Below are 19,234 nucleotides of genomic sequence, written 5' to 3'. Positions count from 1 at the left end.
AGGTCGAACGACCCGAACCATGTATACATTTATTAATATGTCGAGGCGAACGGCCCGCTCCCATGAGAGTAGCGGAAATAATCACCCCGCTCACGGAATATACTTGCAACGCGGTTAAGTATAAATATAACTTAATGCTTCCTAAATTCTTTTCAAAATAAATATTTACTTGAAATTCTTAAAATCATGACATTCTCAACTTAGTTTCATTCAATGCTAATCATCAATCAAAATCATATAACGGTACCCACAAAGCATGGTGTAAGTTTAGAGCTACCCGGACATAATAAGAATAGTAGCTACGTACGGGCTCTCGTCACTTCATGCGTACGTAGCTCCCACAATTAATCATATTATTAATTAAGTTCACCTATAGGGGAAATTTCCCTCTTACAATGTTAGAAAAGAGACTTACCTCGTTTCGAGTCTACTTCCAACTCAAGAACGCGCTCAAACCCTCAAACCGGAGCCGCACAATCCGAAACTAGTCAAATAGTGAAAAAACCATTCATTATAGGTTTACAAGTTCATAATCTGCCTATTAAAGTAATTATCCAACCCCAAAGGCAAGATTCCTAAAATTCATCCCCGGGCCATGTGCCCGGATTCCGAAAACTTTCGAAGAAAGTTGTTACCCATAACCTAAGGATCAAGAATATATGATTTTTTACTTCATTCCATAACGAATTTCGTGGCTAAATCTTGTTTTTATCAAAAACCTAGGTTTTACTCTAAACCCATAATTTTCACTAATTTATATGTTGTAATCTACCCATAAACTATGTATTAAACTCACATTAAGTAGAAATAACTTACCTCACAAAGCTAGGTTGAAATCTCCCCCTTTGAAGCTCCCAAATCGCCCAAGTATGGAGTAAATGTGTCAAAAAATGACATAACTCCCGTATTAAACAAAGGACTACCTTCAGCAATTTTCGCATTTGCGGTGAAGAGACCGTATCTGTGGTCTCGCTTCAGCGGGAAGGGCCTGGGCCAACTAGGGCCGCTTCTGCGGAAGGCCTACCGCATCTGCGATTCCGCCTTTGTGGAGGAGGGGCCGCATTTGCTGTTTCTGGGCTTCTCGCCCTTGGCCGCATCTGCGAGTCATTTCCCGCACCTACGGGCTCGCATTTGCGGCTGGCCAACCGCAGGTGCAGTTATGACAGCAGTTGGAGCTTCAGCTCTTCCTCCAATTTTTCAACTTAACTCTAGCCTCGTCCGATTGACGCTCGGAGCCCTGCTCGAACATACCGACAAGTTTGAAATGATAAAACGGACTCGCTCGAACCCTCGGAACATCGGAAACAACATTAAAACTAGGAATCACACCCTAAAATCAATTGATTCAAACTTATATACTTCAAGTTCTTCAATTTACTTCCAACGTCACGAAATACACTTATACTACTCGGATTGACACCAAATTTTGCGTGCAAGTCTTAAATGACATTATGGAACTATTCCCGATCTTGGAATTCCGTTCGGACCTCGATATCACAAAAACCCGCTCCAAATCAAATTTAAAGAACTTCTAAAATCTTCAAGAACCAACTTTCACTATTATGCGCTAAAACGCTCCCGGGTCATCCAAAATCCGATACGGACATACGCCCAAGTCCAAAATCATCATACGAACATATTGGAACCATAAAATCTCGATTCCGAGGTCGTTACTCAAAATATTGACCGAAGTCAAACTTGGCCTTTTAAGTCAACCTTAAGGAACCAAGTGTTCCGATTTCAACCCAAACTCTTCCAAATCCAGAACCAACCATCCCCGCAAGTCATAAATCAGTTAGAGCAAGTATGAAAAGTCTTATTTAGAAAAATGAGGTTCTATAAAGCAAAATGACCAGTCGTGTCGTTACAATACTGGGTTCTTAAGAGTTAAGGGTACGAGGAGGGTACAGGTAAGGGGAGGATTCCTTAGGGGGATTTAAGGTTACGAGGTAAGGGTACTTTTAGTGATAACTACTAGTACCCCTACCTGTCATAAGGGTGCGGTACATGTATTTAGGGGTAATTTTAAATTAAAAATTAAAAAAATTATATTTAAATGCAAACAAATGGATGAAAATTTTAATACTTTAATTTCAATATTTATAACAATAAAAATGCTTTTTGTTTTTTACCATTTACAAAAAAAATCAATAATTTCTATCAGTTCATTGCTTGAAATTGATAGCACTTGTTCTTCAGCGTCTCCGCAGTCTTAAGTAGATAGTATCATTATAGGCATTGTAGTCTTCTTGAATTATTTCTGGAAGGCCAAAGTTCCTTTTCTTCCAATATTTCAGCAAGTCTTCAGTTCCTTCATCATCACAAACATTATTTCTAATAGTTATTCTAGGAAAATCTTGAAAAATAGGACTATACATTTCTTGTATGTAATACATAAATCCGGACTGGTTAGGATCTGTTTCAAAATGAGGACCCCCCCTCCTTAGCATTACCCTTAGTAGATCTATTGCACGCTTCTTTTACTAGTTTAGGAGCTATTTTTAATAATAAATAATTTAAATTACAATAAATAGCAAACACAAGTATAATAAAAATAAATGCAAAAATTAATATGAGTGCTAGAACGTTAGATAGATAGATAGATAGATAGATAGATAGATAGATAGATAGATAGATAGATAGATATGAGAGTTTTGTGTGAAAACTGAAAGAATGAAATGGGGTATTTATAGTTTTAAAATAGGGTCAAAGTGCATTTGAAAAAACTTAGGGGTTAAAAACATAAATTAGGGGGTAAAGGGGTGTTGGAGGGGCTAGGGAGGCAAAAATAGCCGTTTTTGGCCGTTGGCTAACGGTACAAAAACAAGTAGATTAAAAATAGAAAAAACGTAATGGTACCAGTTCTCCGGTACCTTAAGGGTACCAACCAGACCGGTTCTAAAGGTATTTTTTCCGGTACCATCCCATTATCCTTACCCTTTACCCAAATTTCTCACCTCTACCCCCAATCTGGATCGGCACCTGTACCGTACAGGTAATACCCTCCCCATAGACAATATTAATGGAAGCAACCATTAGTACTTGCATTATGGTAAATTGTCTACATTACACCTCTTGGAATGCGGCCCTTTTTTGGACCCTGTGTGAACACAAGATACCTTATGCACTAGGCTATTTTTTATAAATAAATAATAACTCTTAAAAGAGAATGTAAATTTAAAGTTTAGCTAATATATCTCTGCGAACTATCGCAATCCAAAGAATTGAACTGTTGAAACTAATGTATGAAATTCTAATTGGACGCTTTTGATCTGTTAAATTGCTCACGTTCTTCAAATGCCACTTCATATCTTCATATATGCTCCTATTTACAGTCACTTTCTTTCTTCTTCTTGCAGATAGTAATGCCCCTAAATCAGACATTTTATTTATTCTTTATACTAAAGATGTTATTAAGATTAATGAGTCTCGTTTAACCCATGTGTTTATAGAAAAAAGTCAAAGATTTTCTTAGATTCTTCCTCTATGAAGCAAATAAGGAATATGCATAGTTGACTTTTAAGAGGGTTAATTATTTCTGATTCACTTTCATAATTAGGGAGAGCTTTGCTTGAGAGATTCATTCCTTGAAATCAAAGAAAGTATGATACAAAGAATAATCATATCTAGCAACTAAAGTTGCTTTTTGCACCAAATAATTATTTGAGGCCTAAGCTCATTCAGTCTATCAGTATAACTATATATTTTTTGTTTTCTGTTCTGTTCAAGAAAAAAGAGCTAAAAGAAAAACATGCACTAAAGAAATCTTATATCTACTGGTAACTGATATTGTTGAAAAGGGACAACTGAACATAAAGTTAACATGTACAGTATACAATATTTGTGTTAGTATAAAAGCAATTGAGATTTGGGAAGCCAATGAGATATGTTTTTTTATCCTCAATTATACTAAGACCAAATATTTTAATCCAATGAGTTTTTGAGAATTTTTAAGCTGTTGAAAATAAAATTGTGAACCGAATGTCCCGTTATTTGTTAAAACTAGGAAATATCACCTATATGGGACATAAGTGATAGTTCAATTTTCTTTTCTGGTTTTGATTGAATGACAAAAGTTAAATAGGAACTTAAAATGTCTCAGGTGAGACTTGGGAGGAAGAACACAGAGGAAGAAAAGAACACATCTACTGACAAATCCTACTTTTTGGTGTTAGCTAACATACAACATTGGAAGCTTGTACATGCACACCCTATCAATCCAACACACCTACATTTTGAAAATTTGATAATCTAAATTCGAATGGCACAAGATGCCGAGAAAACCGTCTAATTGCTTATCTAATATATATATATGCACACCTTGGTGAGCCACAAGCTTCACAGTAGTTAAGGGACCATATCAGTTGGCATATGAACATGTTCCTATTCATCAAGCCCATATTCTTCTCCGAAGTATTTATCAACCAACTCGTTCGCCATGCTCCTGAGTTCTTCGTTTTCATGAAATTGGTATCTTTCCATGGCCTCAATACCATCTTCCCTTTCGACGAGCTTTGGACCCTCTCCGTTCGGCATTCCTCTCAAGACCTGTCAAAGAGAAGTCCCTAAAGTTGGCCCAAGGAATAATAGGCTCTGATTATATAATTATTACTTAAAACAATTATCATCCATCTATCTATGTTAGCATATAGTTGAAACCAGAGGCGTAGGCAACATTTGAAGCTTATGGGTACAGAATTCTTGTCATTTTAAGTTACTGGGTTCTAAATTGATGACTTGTATATATTCAATGAATTTCTTAAAACAAATACAGGATTTAGACCAACGCTATTAGATTCAGCTGAACCCATAAGCTATACTCTGGCTTGGGCCCTGGTTGAAACAACACAAGATAGCAAGTCATCAGCCACAAGTTGTGCTCAAGTCAAGCAACAACGCAGAAAACCAGTTAGACCTCAACTTGATGGCATTTTGGATGTTTGAAATGAACAAATTATCCTCCTTGCTCATTGCAACATCATTATAATCTAATTATCTGACACTGGAGTGACTAAAAGTATAATCTCTTAACAGTTGAATGTATAATTAAAAGCAGTTGTTATCTATTCAAGTAAATATAAACATAGGGGTGGGGAGAGAGAGAGAGAGAGAGAATTTGTTATCTATGCAAGTAGAGAGAGAGAGAGAGAGAGAGAGAACTCCTTTTTACTGCTTTCATTAAGATTCTTTTGGGGCAAATAAAACATACCCTGCATACTCCATTCAGGGAAAAAAACAAATAGAAGATTGATCAACAACGAACATTATTCTGCTTACCAGCTCAATGAATTGCAGTCCCAATCTTGCTGCCTCAACATCAGCAGATCTAACCAAATCCAGAAAACCAGTCAGGCAACCTCCACGAACAAGATTCACCAAGTGGTCCAGAATCACATTTGGTCTTCCAGAACCTTCAGCAGGGGCGACACAGATGTTACCCAGGACATATGCTACCTCTTTTTTTATGTCAAATGCAGCTGTTGAAAGAAGATGTAAAAGAAGTGCCATAGCTTCACTTGAAAATATTAGCCGCTTATGCTCCACTGAACCAGCAGCTATGTTAGATAGCACCCAAGCAGCTTCCTGGAAAGCTCCAGAACTTCTAATAAACAGTATAACAATCTCTAAACATAAAAAAAATAAAGATAAGTACCAATAGAATACCTTCTTCAAGATGCGGTGTTCACCTTTTAAGCATTTCACTAGTGCTTGGATGGCATTGTCTGGAAATAATTAAAGATGTCAGAGTTTTCGATGTTCATTTGCTTATAACTATATACTTTATATGACCCCCAAAAAAGAAGGGAAAAGTTACCTGTTATCTCATGTCCTGCAACAAGAACAACATTAGTGATATGCGTTTCACCAGCCACAAGATTCCCCAAGCTCCGCAACACCTGATTAAACCACAGTTGTGAAATACCCAAAATTGAAGCGATAATATATACAACTACCATGACGTACATACATTGATGAATGATCACATATCATGCTATGCTGATCGACACAAAGATGCAGTCTTCCATCAGCATAACTTAAAATAAAAGGAAATTAGACAAAGAAATTTTATGATTTTTTTTAAAAGTAAAGAAATTTAATGATTATTTACCATCCCAGCTCCAAAAAGCCGTCAAAAGCATTACAGAATCTATTCTAGTTATAAGACTTTTTCTGCTTTAACTATTCTTAGAGCAAAATCATATGTTTAATCATGAACTAACAAGAGCAAGTGTGGTTCTTGCACATATCCCTCCCCTCCCTCCCGGGGGGGGGGGGGGGGGGTTCAAGCCTTCTACTGATTCTGTGAGCCTGTGACCATAACTTTTTTTTACTGTTGAGACCACAATCTGATTCCAGTTAGCCTGTTTTGATAAGAGAAAATTGACACGACCATAATATAAACTAGTGCAGTTGCCTCCTAAGGTTACAAATATAATACTTCAAAATTTTAGTATTCACTAATCAAAAAATAGTACAAACTAAGAGAGAAGAAATACTATTCAATAAAATTAGCCAATCAGGTTTCCAGGAAATATGCTTGAAGAATTAACAACTTAATACGTGTGAGTAAAGTTTCATGTGTCAACATCAGAAACTAGTGCAACCACTTTCCAGAATATCTTTCTCCATGTCATGACACAAATAATATATGTTACTATCTTATCCTCCGATTTCATATGCAAAATATTAACCTTGCGGCAAAAAAGGATCCAGTAAGAGATACAGAAAACTCAATCAGAATCCGAAGTTCAGAATAAAGAAAACGGAATTGAAATGGGGAAGGAAAAAAAGCAAAAGGAATACTATTTTGAATTTGATCACAGATATTTCCTGTTCAGCAAATAGCTTTAGACTCCCAGAACATCCATCCTTTCAATTTGAATGCCAAGACTGAAGTCAGATCTCTTCTTATTCCATTAGTGATTGTTCTTTTTTTGTTATACTTTTTGATAAGTTCTATCTGAGATTGTTCTTAAAGCTCAACGAATACAAATAATAAGAATCATTCTGATAACATAAACAAACTAAAGCCATTATATTTTTATGCATGTTACCGGGATAAGCAGTTGCAGACTACTTGACACAGCCAATCTTTCTACCAGTACTTGTACGAGATCACTCTTTGCCAGTATTGTAGTTGCAACGTTTGAAAGGGCAGTGAGATACACAACAACCCATGCTACTTCAGTGGCCAACTCATCATCTCTGGATGTGCCCAGCAAATTAGTTACAAAGGACATTGCAGAAAGATACAGCATAATTTGAATATCTATTTAATGTAAACGGGCAAGTCCTCTTTTCAAGTTCCGTAGTTATTTATCATGTAATATGTAACTGACTTAATCTAATTGCTCATCTTTGCAAGTTCAGTGCCAATGATAATAAAGGCAAAAAGGCCTCCTGGCCACTTAAACTTGCATCCGATTGCCAAGCCGGTAAACAAACTTACAATTTTCCCATTTGAACACTTTAACTTGACGGAATGAATACTAATAAACCCATCCAACTGAGCGTGTATATCAATTGCGCTGACATGTCAAATACGCCATATGATGGACTATTTATTGCATGACATGTGTTATTTGTGGGTCCCATTTTTAAAATTAATTTATCAAAAATTCATTTCATTTTTTACTTGTCTTCTCCACTCAAACACCTTCCCCCCCCCCCCCCAAAAAAAAAAAAAAAAAACCCGCCAAACCAGTAAATGAAATATCCAGCCGGAAAAGCCTCTAGCAAACCCCAAATCCAAGAAATTAGTCGGCTTCCTTCATCCCTTTTCCTACTTCTCTTCTTAATTTTGTTAAATTCAATTAGGGGTAGAACAGGTAACTGGCTTCATTTTACACTGTAAGTTAAATCCCTTACCTTATGATATTAAAATAGAAATATCTGTGTTTCTAACTTGCAGTAATATTTCAGTTTTCTAGTATCTAATATGACCTGTTCTACTCAGGTTTGAGGACTGCAAGTCAGAAGATAATGGGCTGTTTTCAGGCAGAAAATCATCAACCAGCTCATGGATGAGTACTATTAGAAGAGGATTTTCCGATAGAATAAGTAGCTTAAAAAGAAAATCACTCTGCATCTCTTCTCTAGGTGACTGGAGGCTAAAAGGAGTATCTGCAGGATCATCAAGAAATAAAGTTCTTGATCCTCAGGAACCTTTTCTTCAATTCTGGAACACCATATATTTGTCTTGGGTTGTATAGTCTCAGTGGCCATTGATCCATTGTTCTTCATTCAAAGAGAATGAAAAGAACTGGATCAAAAAAGGGGTGGATTGGAGGGGAGATAAACGGGGAGGGGTTGCCGGTGAAGAGAAGAAAGAGAGTACAGGAGTACTGACGGGCAATGGGGTCGTTTTTCCCTTTTCTTTTTCATTTTGTAATTTTTTAATTTTTTCTTTTGATTTTAGTATTTATTTTAAATCAGATTATTTTATTCACGCGCACTTTCTGCGTGATTGGCACGCATTTTGTCCACATAACCTATGTCACTGCCACATAAGCTTAGTCAACGGTCAAAGTGGTTTTTTCGTATCCATTCCGTCAAGTTAAAGTGTTCAAATGGGAAAATTGTAAGTTTGTTTACCGGCTTGGCAATCGGGTGCAAGTTTAAGTGGCCAAGAGGCCTTTTTGCCTATTATAAATGTTGATTACATTTTATAACGTCAAAGAAGTATTGACTTCATTTTTGTTTATAAACTTAAACAAATGTTTATATGCATGCAATAAAATTTATTCTCTTTGGATACAGATTTGATGATTAACATGGATATACATGCAGTGCATTTACCCAATAAGTAGTGTGACTAAATATAACAACACAGAGATGAATCTTCCACCGAAACTACTGCACATATCATCTGGGAAAAAAAAGGGGGAAGAAAAGAACCCATTCAATTTAGAGAATTTTCCCACCTTTAGATGAAACTTTCCTTGTTAAAATACACTCACAACCATTTATATAAGACAGATATGTTTTCTACTTCTGTTCATAATCGCATTACAGATACATGAACGAAAGATCATCACTGTGAAGATCTAATACTTCACCAGAAATTGATGTTTAACATCAAATGCTACACTAGCGCCTCAAGCAAGTTTACCCACACAATGCTCTTTATTGCATATGCTTATTTAGATGAAATCATGAAATTAATTCACACTGCAAATCATGTGTGTATGAAAAAGCATTCACACATCACCCATTATCTCAAGCTAAGCATGAGAAATTAAATTTGATTTTCTTGTCTTGCTTTATGAAAACTTCACTCTTATTTAAAATGTGCAATGTGCAACTTATGAAACATCCTTTTGACATATACCACCAGCTATATATATATATATATATATATATATATATATATATATATATATATATATATATATAGCACATATAAACCAATTACGTGGCATGAAGTACGCACTCAAAAATGCTGCCTTCACTAACACTAACTGCCAGATGAAGGATGATGTCCATAAACTAAGTGTCATAAAAGACTTAAGAACAATGTCAGTGTGATGACCTGGAAATAGCTTACCCTTTCTTTAAATGTCGAATAATTCCATCAAGTACCCCATCAATTTTTATCAACTCTGTTGCAGCTTTAGGATCTGGTCCCTACACAGAAAAAATGATCTTATATATCAAAAACAAAAAAATCAGAACAAACATACAATCAAAAGTGAAAAAAGTAACAGTAAGCCAATTCTTTAGCAGATTGCCAAATAGAGTTACAAGCATAAAGCAAGGCAATTTGCTTTTAATTGTCACCTAAAGATGAATTGTGCTGATGGTACAGACAGCCATCAAATATTTTTTTGTTAATCAGACAATACGCAATTCTGCATAATAAGGAGAGAAACTTCATTCTAGAACCTTGATTAGGTTTGATAAAGCCCAAGCAGCTGTTCTCACAGTTGACCTCTTGTTAGGCAGCATCATCCTTGCAAGAGCTTGTAAGGCTCCTTGTAATAGGAGAACATTTCTCAGCTCCCCACCTTCACCAGCAACATTTCCCAATGCCCATGCACACTGCTCCGCTACATGCAACGAACTCTTTTCTACATATTAAATAAAACAAAAAAGTAAATAATTAATCAAATGTATCTTAACAAGATAATATCTCAACTAATAAGTTATAATAAAAAAAATGCAAACAAAAATCTAGTTACATAGAAAAAACGGCAGGAAAAAAATCTGAGCATCTAGCCAAAAACCTTATGCGATGTGGAGTGGCCTAAGTTCTTTATAAATTCCTTTGGATGTCCTTGTATACCCTATGTGGTACTTTATACAAGTCGACACACTAACATGTATAACCCAATTCTAAAATTCACACCTGGACTTCAATATGGACTTACTAGTGTGCGAACGGACTTAGGTTGGCCCTGCTACCTACTGAAAGAATCTGAATAAAACAAAAAAGGGCAACTCGGTGCACAAAGCATCTCACACTCACGCAGGGTCCGAGGAAGGGCCACACCCCAAAGAGGTGCGATGTAGGCAACCTATCCTGAATAAATCTGAATATCCAACACAAAACTTTAAAAGCAAGAGTGAAGTGGTTCAAAACCTTTATAAATCTGTTTGGATGCCCTTATATACCCGATATGGGACTTTGTATATCCTAAAACACAAATGATGAAAAACTAAAAACTTCAAACGTCAAGAGAGAAAAGCATTCAAGATTTGCTGCAAATTGGTTAAAGCCAAACTCAATCTGGGGATATGCTAAGAGAAATGCAATTGACGTCTAGAAAGCGAAGAAATGATAGATATCTCATAACACAGATTAAGAAGTTGCGGCAACAAAGAAAGAATAAATAATGGAGTTATTAGTAAACAAAGATTTCGAAGGGGAAGAGGAAAAAGATGATGAGGAATATAAGAATGAAGACAAGGATGATCTTAAGTTCTTAACCATCATTGATGAGGAATATGATGACGTTCCAATAGTGATTTTCTTATTGTTTTAGGACTTACAAAATTGGAAACATGAAAGTTTGTTTTTTATTATAATTGTTTTACCTAAGGGTTATGCGTCATTTTTCCTTTTATATTGAGATAAGAGCATGTTTAGTACTGTATTTGCATTTATAACAATTTTATTTACTTAAGTGTGCAATGTGATTCTTAAATTTTTAATGAGCATCTGGCTTCTCACTTCTCGCTTCTAGCCGTAGGTCCCTTGTCACTTTCTTGCACTTTTGGCTTTTAATAAGACTAGCAAATTCCAACTCCACTTGACGGTGACCTATAGTGTTGGTTTAATATTGATTCTAATTAGGAGGTAAATCGGTTCTTTCCTTTTCTTTTTTTTATGAAGATCGGTTCTTTCCTTTTTATTGCCTACTTAACTCAATTTGAGGTCTCACTTCAATCTTTTATTGCTTTCCTTATTTTAATTGTTAAATTCCTTTCATTTTCGTCATCATTTGGTTCCAAATCTTCATTTTGTTCCTGCACAAGGGGAGGCTTTAAATGACCCTGGTCTATATTGGAGACTTGTTAACAGCATCTACTACCTCAACATCATACATCTTGACATCTCATTCGCCGCTAGCGTGGTTAGCCACTATGTCGAATTCTTATAACAGTCATGGGAATGCATTAATCTGCATTCTCAGGTATATCAAGGAATCTGTGACATGGACTATTTTATGAAAACAATGTACATGTATAATTTGATGGGTATTCTACTGCAGGCTAGGCAAACTCTCCCTCAGATAGACAAGTGGCCTCAGGAATTGTATCTTAATTGGAGGTCATTGTGTCTCTTGAAAAGTAAAAGCCAAAGATGTAAGACAAGACCAAGCTTGGATACAGTATTGGGCCATGGCCTTAACCACATGTGAGCAAATATCATAAAAATTGTTTCTACAGGAACTAAAATTTAAAGGAAGACGGATACAATTAAGCTGAACTACAATATTGCTTCAAATCCCATTTTTTATGAAAGATACTCCCTCCGTTTCAAGATTGTCTTAGTTTGACTTGGCACAAACTTTAATAAAGAAGGGAAGACTTTTGAGATATGTGGTGTTAAATAAGTCATAGCATTTGTGTGACCGTAAAAGTTTTGAAACTTGTGGTTTGAAACCTGCCATAGCATTTGTGTGGCTATATATGCTTCTTATTAAGGAAATATTGAAAGGCGTCAATCTATTTAAATCAGACTAATAAGGAAATAGTGCCAATCTTTTTAAAACAGAGGGAGTATAAAAATAGATTTTTGGCAAAGGATTGAGTCAAAGATATATTGCAATGAGTCATCAGTACAATTGGCCAACTAGAATTCTTACAAAATTTCACGGCCATAAAATTGACTGCATCTTCTAAAATAAGTTATTTATAAAAATTATACAGCAATTTTTGTAATTAGGTAAATAGTATTATTTCTTAAATAAGAAGATTTTATGATACGTGCTTTCCTAATTTAGACCGTATATAAAGTAAAACATTATTTAAACCCCAAAAACGAAAGGGGAAAATCAAGCCGAACATTCCCAAAACCTCCTCTCTTCTTTTGCTTCTCCTCGGCTTTAGGAAAACAAACTAATCCTAATACAATATTCTTTTTATAACCGAGAAATCCCCAAGGGTCGTGCACGATTCGAAACTCAATGGATAATGGGCCTGCCCTCCACCCGTCTACACTTAAGTATCGAGCTTTTGTGTGCGGCTGGGTTCTAACCCGTGACGTGCACCTAACCCAGACATCACAAGCTACAATCTTACCATTAAACCAAAGAACTAGAGGCCATCCTTAAACGATATTTTAAACAACATGCCTTCAAGGTAGTGCCACTAAAAGGAGTAGACTTATGTTCAAACGAACAGTATAACTAAAGGACGAAAATATTGTAAACTTAGTTATTCTAAGTAATGAAGAGAATCTTTTCTTGATGAGCATATATCCAAGATTCATGATAATATTGCTCACTTGACATCAAAGAACAATAAAATAGAATCCAGACTTGCTCATATAGAGCACAGTTATAAGAGATAAAAATGGCAAGAACTTATGAGCTGTCACATGTTTATTTCCTTAATAAGGAGCACACTTTAAGATCAGAAACAAAGTAGAGATGGTAGTTGCAAGTGTTTTAGAAAGAAGAAGACTCCTCCTTCCCCTCGAACACTAAGCAACTCACAGGTAACATTGTTAATACTTTCTGTATCTTATGTACTAACAAACTTGAGGCTGGATATGGTAATTCCATAGTACAACTGGAAAGTATACTTGAAAATCACGCTGAAGAGAGAGAGCTTCCACCAACCTCCTAGATGAGCAACAAGCAATGGTAATGCAGGCAATAAAGCTTTGGTTTCGTCAGGCTTTCCAGCAGCAATATTAGTAAGGCACCAAGCTGCCTCAAGCAACTACAGCAAGACAATGATCCAGGAAAGAAATTGTCAGAATATAGGTCTCAATTAATTGAAACTTTTTCCATTTACTTTTAAAAAGGAAAAATGAAAGCCACTATAAATCGCTTTGTTACCGAGCATGAGATAGAGAAATTTCCATAGGCATTTTTTGTACAACGATTCAGTAACATGTGTATAACTAGTTACGAGAAGCTGTATTACTGTGTGGAATCAAGACAACAAGAATCACAAGAATTTAATTTAAAAAAGTAAATCTTCCATCAAGCGCAAAGCGCCTCCCCAACAAAGCCAAAAGTCCATTACCTGTTCATCTAATACCAGTATGTTAGGTTTCATGTCAAAGGTCAAGAAGATCTCAAAACTCCTTATATTGACGGTCAGTAAACGATCTTAATAAATTCGTTTACCTGTTCATCTGGAGAGCCAAATGAAAGACACTGAATGAGAAGAGGTATAGCACCAGCCTGTAGGGCAACTTCAACAGGAGGGAATTCCGACTTAGAAAGAAGGCGTCTCAGCTCACGAAGAGCATTCACCCTTTTCTGTGTTTCCCCTTTACCCCTAGAAATAGTAAGACTTGACATAATCAGTAATTTTAAGGAAAAACATATGGCATGATCGACTGCCAATATAATGCTTTGTGGCGAATCACCGGCAAAAAATACAGCAGAAATTATTTATAATGGCCCCCTCCACTGGCTAGGGGGAGCTTCAAAGATCAATGGCAAGGCAGGCTTTGAAAGGACCATGCAATCCATATATTGAAATACAACAACAACAACAACAACAAAAATTATGCCACAATCCCAAACTATGTTGCAGGCAATCATATGAATCCTCTGCATCCACTCCATTCTATTTGGGTTTATTTCTTTCCAATACTTAATAACTTATCTTTTGGTTCACACTTATTCCTATGAAATTGCTAAAACTAAAAATACACCATAAAAGTTAGATGAATGTTGGGCCGCATGTTATATGAATGCCGAGCCTTATGTTATATGAAAGCAGGGAAGGAGGTCTGGATTCTACAGATGAATATTATAAGATTTTAGATGATAAGATCTGGATGTGCAGTTATACAAGATTAGTCCGGAGTAGAAACGATCACATCCATTATAAGTTATGGATAACACACAACAAGGATAAAATGAAAGAAGGTTGTCTGAGATGGTTTGGTAATATCCTACATAGGCCTTCAAATGCACGCAGGTGCAACATTCTGATGATTGATGGTGTTAAAAGAGGATGAGTTAGACCTAAAATCACATAGAGGGAAGTTATTCTAAAAGACCTACAATCTCATAAAATCCATGTACACTTAGCATACAAAAAACATGATGAAAGCAAAATAGGGCGTAACAACTAGTTGAAATTAAGGCTTAATTGCATTGGTACACTAGTTTGGTGTTGATACTAGGGCAAATACACACACATTTATTGTGTACGGTACGTGTGAATCATTCTGTTAAGATGATGGCCCGACATATTTATTAACTCTCACTTCCAACAAGTGAGAACGACAAAAGGAAAAGAGAACTAGTAAACATGGATGTTGGAATAGATTTGATAGGTGTGAGAACCGAGTCATTACGAGATAACCGAAACTTAAGATAGAAAACAAAATGAAAAAAAAAACAATGTCCACAGCCAAAACTTTCCTCATAGCAAAATAAAATTTATTCTACATACTGGTAGGCAACAGCAAGCTTTAATTCATCCACGGCTGACGAAGTCCGAGCCTCCAATATTGATTGCTCTTCTTCAATCATCATATCAGCATCATCAAGAGAGGCATCATCAGAATCACCACTAACTCCCACTCTGCATAGACGCTTTGTCCGCATGAGCGCTTCTCTTCTTTCCTTCCCTACCGTAACAGCATGTTGCCGTCTCTTCTGTGCTGCGGCATTGCCAACTGAAAACCGAAATGGACACTTAAATCAATCAGAAACAATGGGAAATAGCATAGGTAGGACACCATTCAAAAAAAAAAAGACATAAGCAAACTCAAATCCTGCTGTAAATTTTTCTTGCGGTTGTCATATTAGACTAACATTAACTCTTGTCACAATACAATCTTTGTTCCAAGGCACCATAAATCTACTATTAAAACTTTAACAATCAGGAGAAATGAACAGAAGAAGTATGACAAAATAATTCATTTCACTATTCAACTAATTGCTTAACTTTTCTTGAGCTAATAAAGGAGAAAAAAACAAACGAATAACGCAACCAAGCTTATTCTTTTTGTGATTCCAACAACTAGCCACACAGATAAAAAAATTAAATAGGTCTTTACATTTAAGCCTACTAAAATAAAACTCCAAAAAGATAGTCTTTTCTTCTAATGCAGAAAAAAGGACAACAAAATGAGCAACATAGAAAGGGGAAAAAAAGGAGAGGACATGCCTGAGGACTTGATAGGTTCTCTTTTATGAGAAATCAAACCTTCATCTGCCATTGTTTTGATTACCCAACGAAGCTTTTCGAATTGGGATTCTGTGAATAGCAGATGATAGGGGTGGGGGGCAGTTTGAATTAAACGAGAAAAAATAGGGTTCTACAATTGTTCTATTTCGCGCGCTCCAAGTACCAAAATGTCCTGGTTTTCAGAAAGCATAAAATTTCTTGCACTCAATTTAACCATGAATTTTAGCAGCGCATTTTGGTTGCGGTTTTCTTTTTCCTTTTTTCTTTTTCTTTTTTCTGTAATTTTTGTCTTGGTGTCACAAGTTTTTCTTTTGCTAAAAAAGATTCTGATATAGAAAAAATAAAGTTGTATTCTATTTTAAGCGGGAGCCTTAGAACTCGTTTGGATTAGCTGATTGTAAATAGCTGATAAGTTTAAAGTGTTGAAAATATTTTTAAGTACTGAAATTGATTTTTTAAATAAGTATTTAGCTTTTTGAATAGATGTGTTGAAACTGATAACAATCAATTGATGTGTTTGGTATGTTGTTCTTTTATTAAAATAACAAAAATATCCTTAAAATAAATTAAAAAGTTTCGTTATAAAGAAACATATGAACAACGAATATATAACGAAAAGAAAGTTAGAAATTTTATTTTGGAAAAATATTAGTAAGAATATACTAGTAAAAACGTTGGTCAAACTAAAAGTACTTATAAGTCATAAGTTGTGGGTGACCAACTTATGACTTATAGCTATTTTAGCTTATAAACATTTTGAATGTTTTCTAATAAGTCAAAAAGTGCTTATAAACTAATTTGATCATCTTATAAGCTTAGCCAAACAAACTCTTAATATGATATGTTTAACAGGTAATGCAAATTAAAACTTGTCAGTTCAAATTCACTCTTTCTTGGAGTAATAATTTTGTCTGAGTTGGCTATTCTGTTTTTTCCCTTTCTTGGATTATTGGTATATCACAAATAACGTGGCATTTTAATTTTGAAGTCAATATACCTATATCTATACCAAAGATAACGCCGTTTGATCGCAAAGATTAAAAAGATAATCTTTACATAAGATAAGTATTACGTTTGGTTGGGGGATTCGGAAAAATGATTCATATGTAATTTTACACAACGTTTAATTGACGGTATTAAATAGAACTAATTACAATAAGTTATGCAAACAAAGTGTATTATTTTTAAAGTATCCAAAGTCAACAATGCCATTAAAGTAAGTAATCTTATTTTGTATTAATAATCACCTTAGGGCGACAGTCGAACCAAGGTTAATAACCTCAACAATAGATTTTTTCTTCCCATTCGCAACCGAGTAGGGGTACACTAAACACCAACTCCATCTTAATAAAGAAAGGGATAATTAAACATTGCTACTTGTGAACTCGGGTGACCTTGTGGCATATTGTCGAATCAACTCTACCCTAAGCTACCATTTTTATTCGTTGTGATTCAACCAAGGTAAATATCTAGTCAAACTGTGGTTATGCTTACACCAAGAACTCTTATCTACTGCATCAAGAGCTAATTCAATTGCAACACTTATTAATGTAACAAGAAAAGCGTGAACTCATTCTCAAGCACTTGCAGTGGCTGGCTTTTTTTTTCTTAATTAATCAATGCATAATAACTTTTATTACTATTATTTATCGTATAAATAATTATTACATTTTAATCTCGTGCATAAACAAATGATGCATTATAATTCTCACACAATTAGCAAGCCACCAAACGATAAGTACCTTCAGATTGTTGGATACTTGTTATTTCTTGTTATACATGTATTTTACTAAATGTTTGTCTAAGAAAAAGTAGAAATAAGAACCACTTACAATGTATATTGCATTAAGTACTTAAGTACTTTTAGCAAGAATGATTAAAATTTTATTTCAATACCAATAACATAATACAAAAATTAAATTAACATTTTAATCTTCATCCTTAACATGAATACCCTGCAATAACAGTCGAATAGCCAAATAAACATTCATATTCACACCTTTGATATAGGACCAACGATTATGCAAAGGAAAATTTGTAACCCGATTGGTCATTTTGTTTTCTAAAGTTCGGTTCCCCTAAACAAAACTTTCCATAGGCGCTTTTACTGTTTTATGACTTGCGAGGATGGTTAATTCAAAATTTGGAAGAGTTCGGGTTGAAATCGGAACACTTAGTTCTTTAAGGTTGGCTAAAAAGGCTAAGTTTGACTTCGGTCAACATTTTGAGCAAACGACTTCAGAATCAGGATTTGACGGTTCCAATAGGTTTGTATGATAATTTCGGACTTGGGCGTATATTCGGATCGGGTTTTGGATGACCCGGGAGCGTTTTGACGCCTAATAGTGAAAGTTGGTTCTTTGAAGGTTTTTGAAGTTCTTTAAATTTGGTTTGGAGTAGGTTTTGGTGATATCGAGGTCTAAATGGAATTTCGAGATCGGCAATAGTTCCGTAATGTCATTATTCCGAGTAGTTTAAGTACGTTTCGGCACATTGGGAGTAAATTGAAGAACTTGAAGTTCATAATTTTGATTCAATTGGTTTAGGTGTGATTCTTAGTTTTAAGGTTGTTTTGTGCGTTTCGAGAGTTCGAGCAAGTCCGTTTTATGATTTCAAACTTGTTGGTATGTTTGGGCGGGGCCTCGAGGGCCCCAGGTGTTAAATCGGACGGGCTCGGACCATGTTTGGACTTGGGAAGCATCAGCTGAAGCACCAGACTTCTGGTGTAATCGCACCTGCGAGGCTATGGCCGCAGGTGCAAGCTCGCAGAAGCGAGCCAAAAGGGCGCAGAAGCGGCCCATCGTAGGCAGCCCAGATATAGCAGGTGCGGACAAGGTGGGTGCAGATGCGCGACCGCGGGAGCGGTTAAAGGACCGTAGAAATGACCCAAGCGCAGGTGCGGCTCATCTGCCGCAGGAGTGGCATCACAGAAGCGAGCCATTTTTCCGCAAATGCGGATTTAGGCCAGCCAAGGGAGGACTGCATCTGCAATGAAATTTTCGTAGATGTGGAGCCGCAGGTACGACCAATGAACCGCAGAAGCGAAAATCGCAGAAGGCAGTACCTTCATTTAATGCGGACTTAGTCATTTTTGGCTCATTTATTCCATTGTTAAGCGATTCTTGGAGCTTTTAGAGGGGGGATTTCATCTAACATTTTGAGGTAAGTAATTTCTATCAACTGTGAGTTAAATACATAGTTTATGGGTAGATCATTACATGTAAATTAGTGAAAACCTAGGGTTTTGATAAAAATAGGATTTAACCACGAAATTTATTATGGAACTTAGTAAAAATCATATATTTGAGTTCATGAGATAATGGGTAACAACTTTCTTCGAAATTTTTTGAAATTCGGGCAAGTGGGCCTTGGGATAAATTTTTGGGATTCTTCAAATAGGATT

At 35.7% G+C, this 19,234-nt stretch overlaps 1 protein-coding gene across 1 annotated transcript; it reads right to left on the bottom strand.

Annotated features, from left to right (window-relative positions):
• Positions 1 to 4,126: 4,126 nt before the first annotated feature.
• Positions 4,127 to 16,012, bottom strand: LOC104231841 (importin subunit alpha-9). Its single transcript, XM_009784901.2, has 11 exons — positions 15,811 to 16,012; positions 15,091 to 15,316; positions 13,806 to 13,959; positions 13,290 to 13,392; positions 9,886 to 10,070; positions 9,548 to 9,627; positions 7,056 to 7,206; positions 5,816 to 5,897; positions 5,665 to 5,723; positions 5,278 to 5,583; positions 4,127 to 4,548 (listed from the first exon to the last, which is right to left on the bottom strand). The coding sequence occupies exons 1-11, from the start codon at positions 15,860 to 15,862 to the stop codon at positions 4,384 to 4,386; spliced, it is 1,563 nt and encodes a 520-aa protein (XP_009783203.1). The 5' UTR covers positions 15,863 to 16,012; the 3' UTR covers positions 4,127 to 4,383.
• Between the last annotated feature and the right edge of the window lie 3,222 nt (positions 16,013 to 19,234).

The sequence above is a fragment of the Nicotiana sylvestris genome, chromosome 12 (genome assembly GCF_000393655.2).
Source record: "Nicotiana sylvestris chromosome 12, ASM39365v2, whole genome shotgun sequence".
Classification (NCBI taxonomy): Eukaryota; Viridiplantae; Streptophyta; class Magnoliopsida; order Solanales; family Solanaceae; genus Nicotiana; species Nicotiana sylvestris.
Note: the sequence above shows the minus strand (reverse complement) of the source record. Positions and strands in the feature narration are given on the sequence as shown.

What these genes read in the sequence shown, in the direction of transcription:
- LOC104231841 (XM_009784901.2), bottom strand. Translation starts at nt 15,862, where the DNA reads ATGGCAGATGAAGGTTTGATTTCTCATAAAAGAGAACCTATCAAGTCC. An exon ending in AAGCTTGCTGTTGCCTACCA is followed by an intron (nt 13,960 to 15,090) that starts GTATGTAGAATA and finishes TACTATTTCTAG; the next exon opens with GGGTAAAGGGGAAACACAGA. An exon ending in TTGGCTCTCCAGATGAACAG is followed by an intron (nt 13,393 to 13,805) that starts GTAAACGAATTT and finishes GTCTTGCTGTAG; the next exon opens with TTGCTTGAGGCAGCTTGGTG.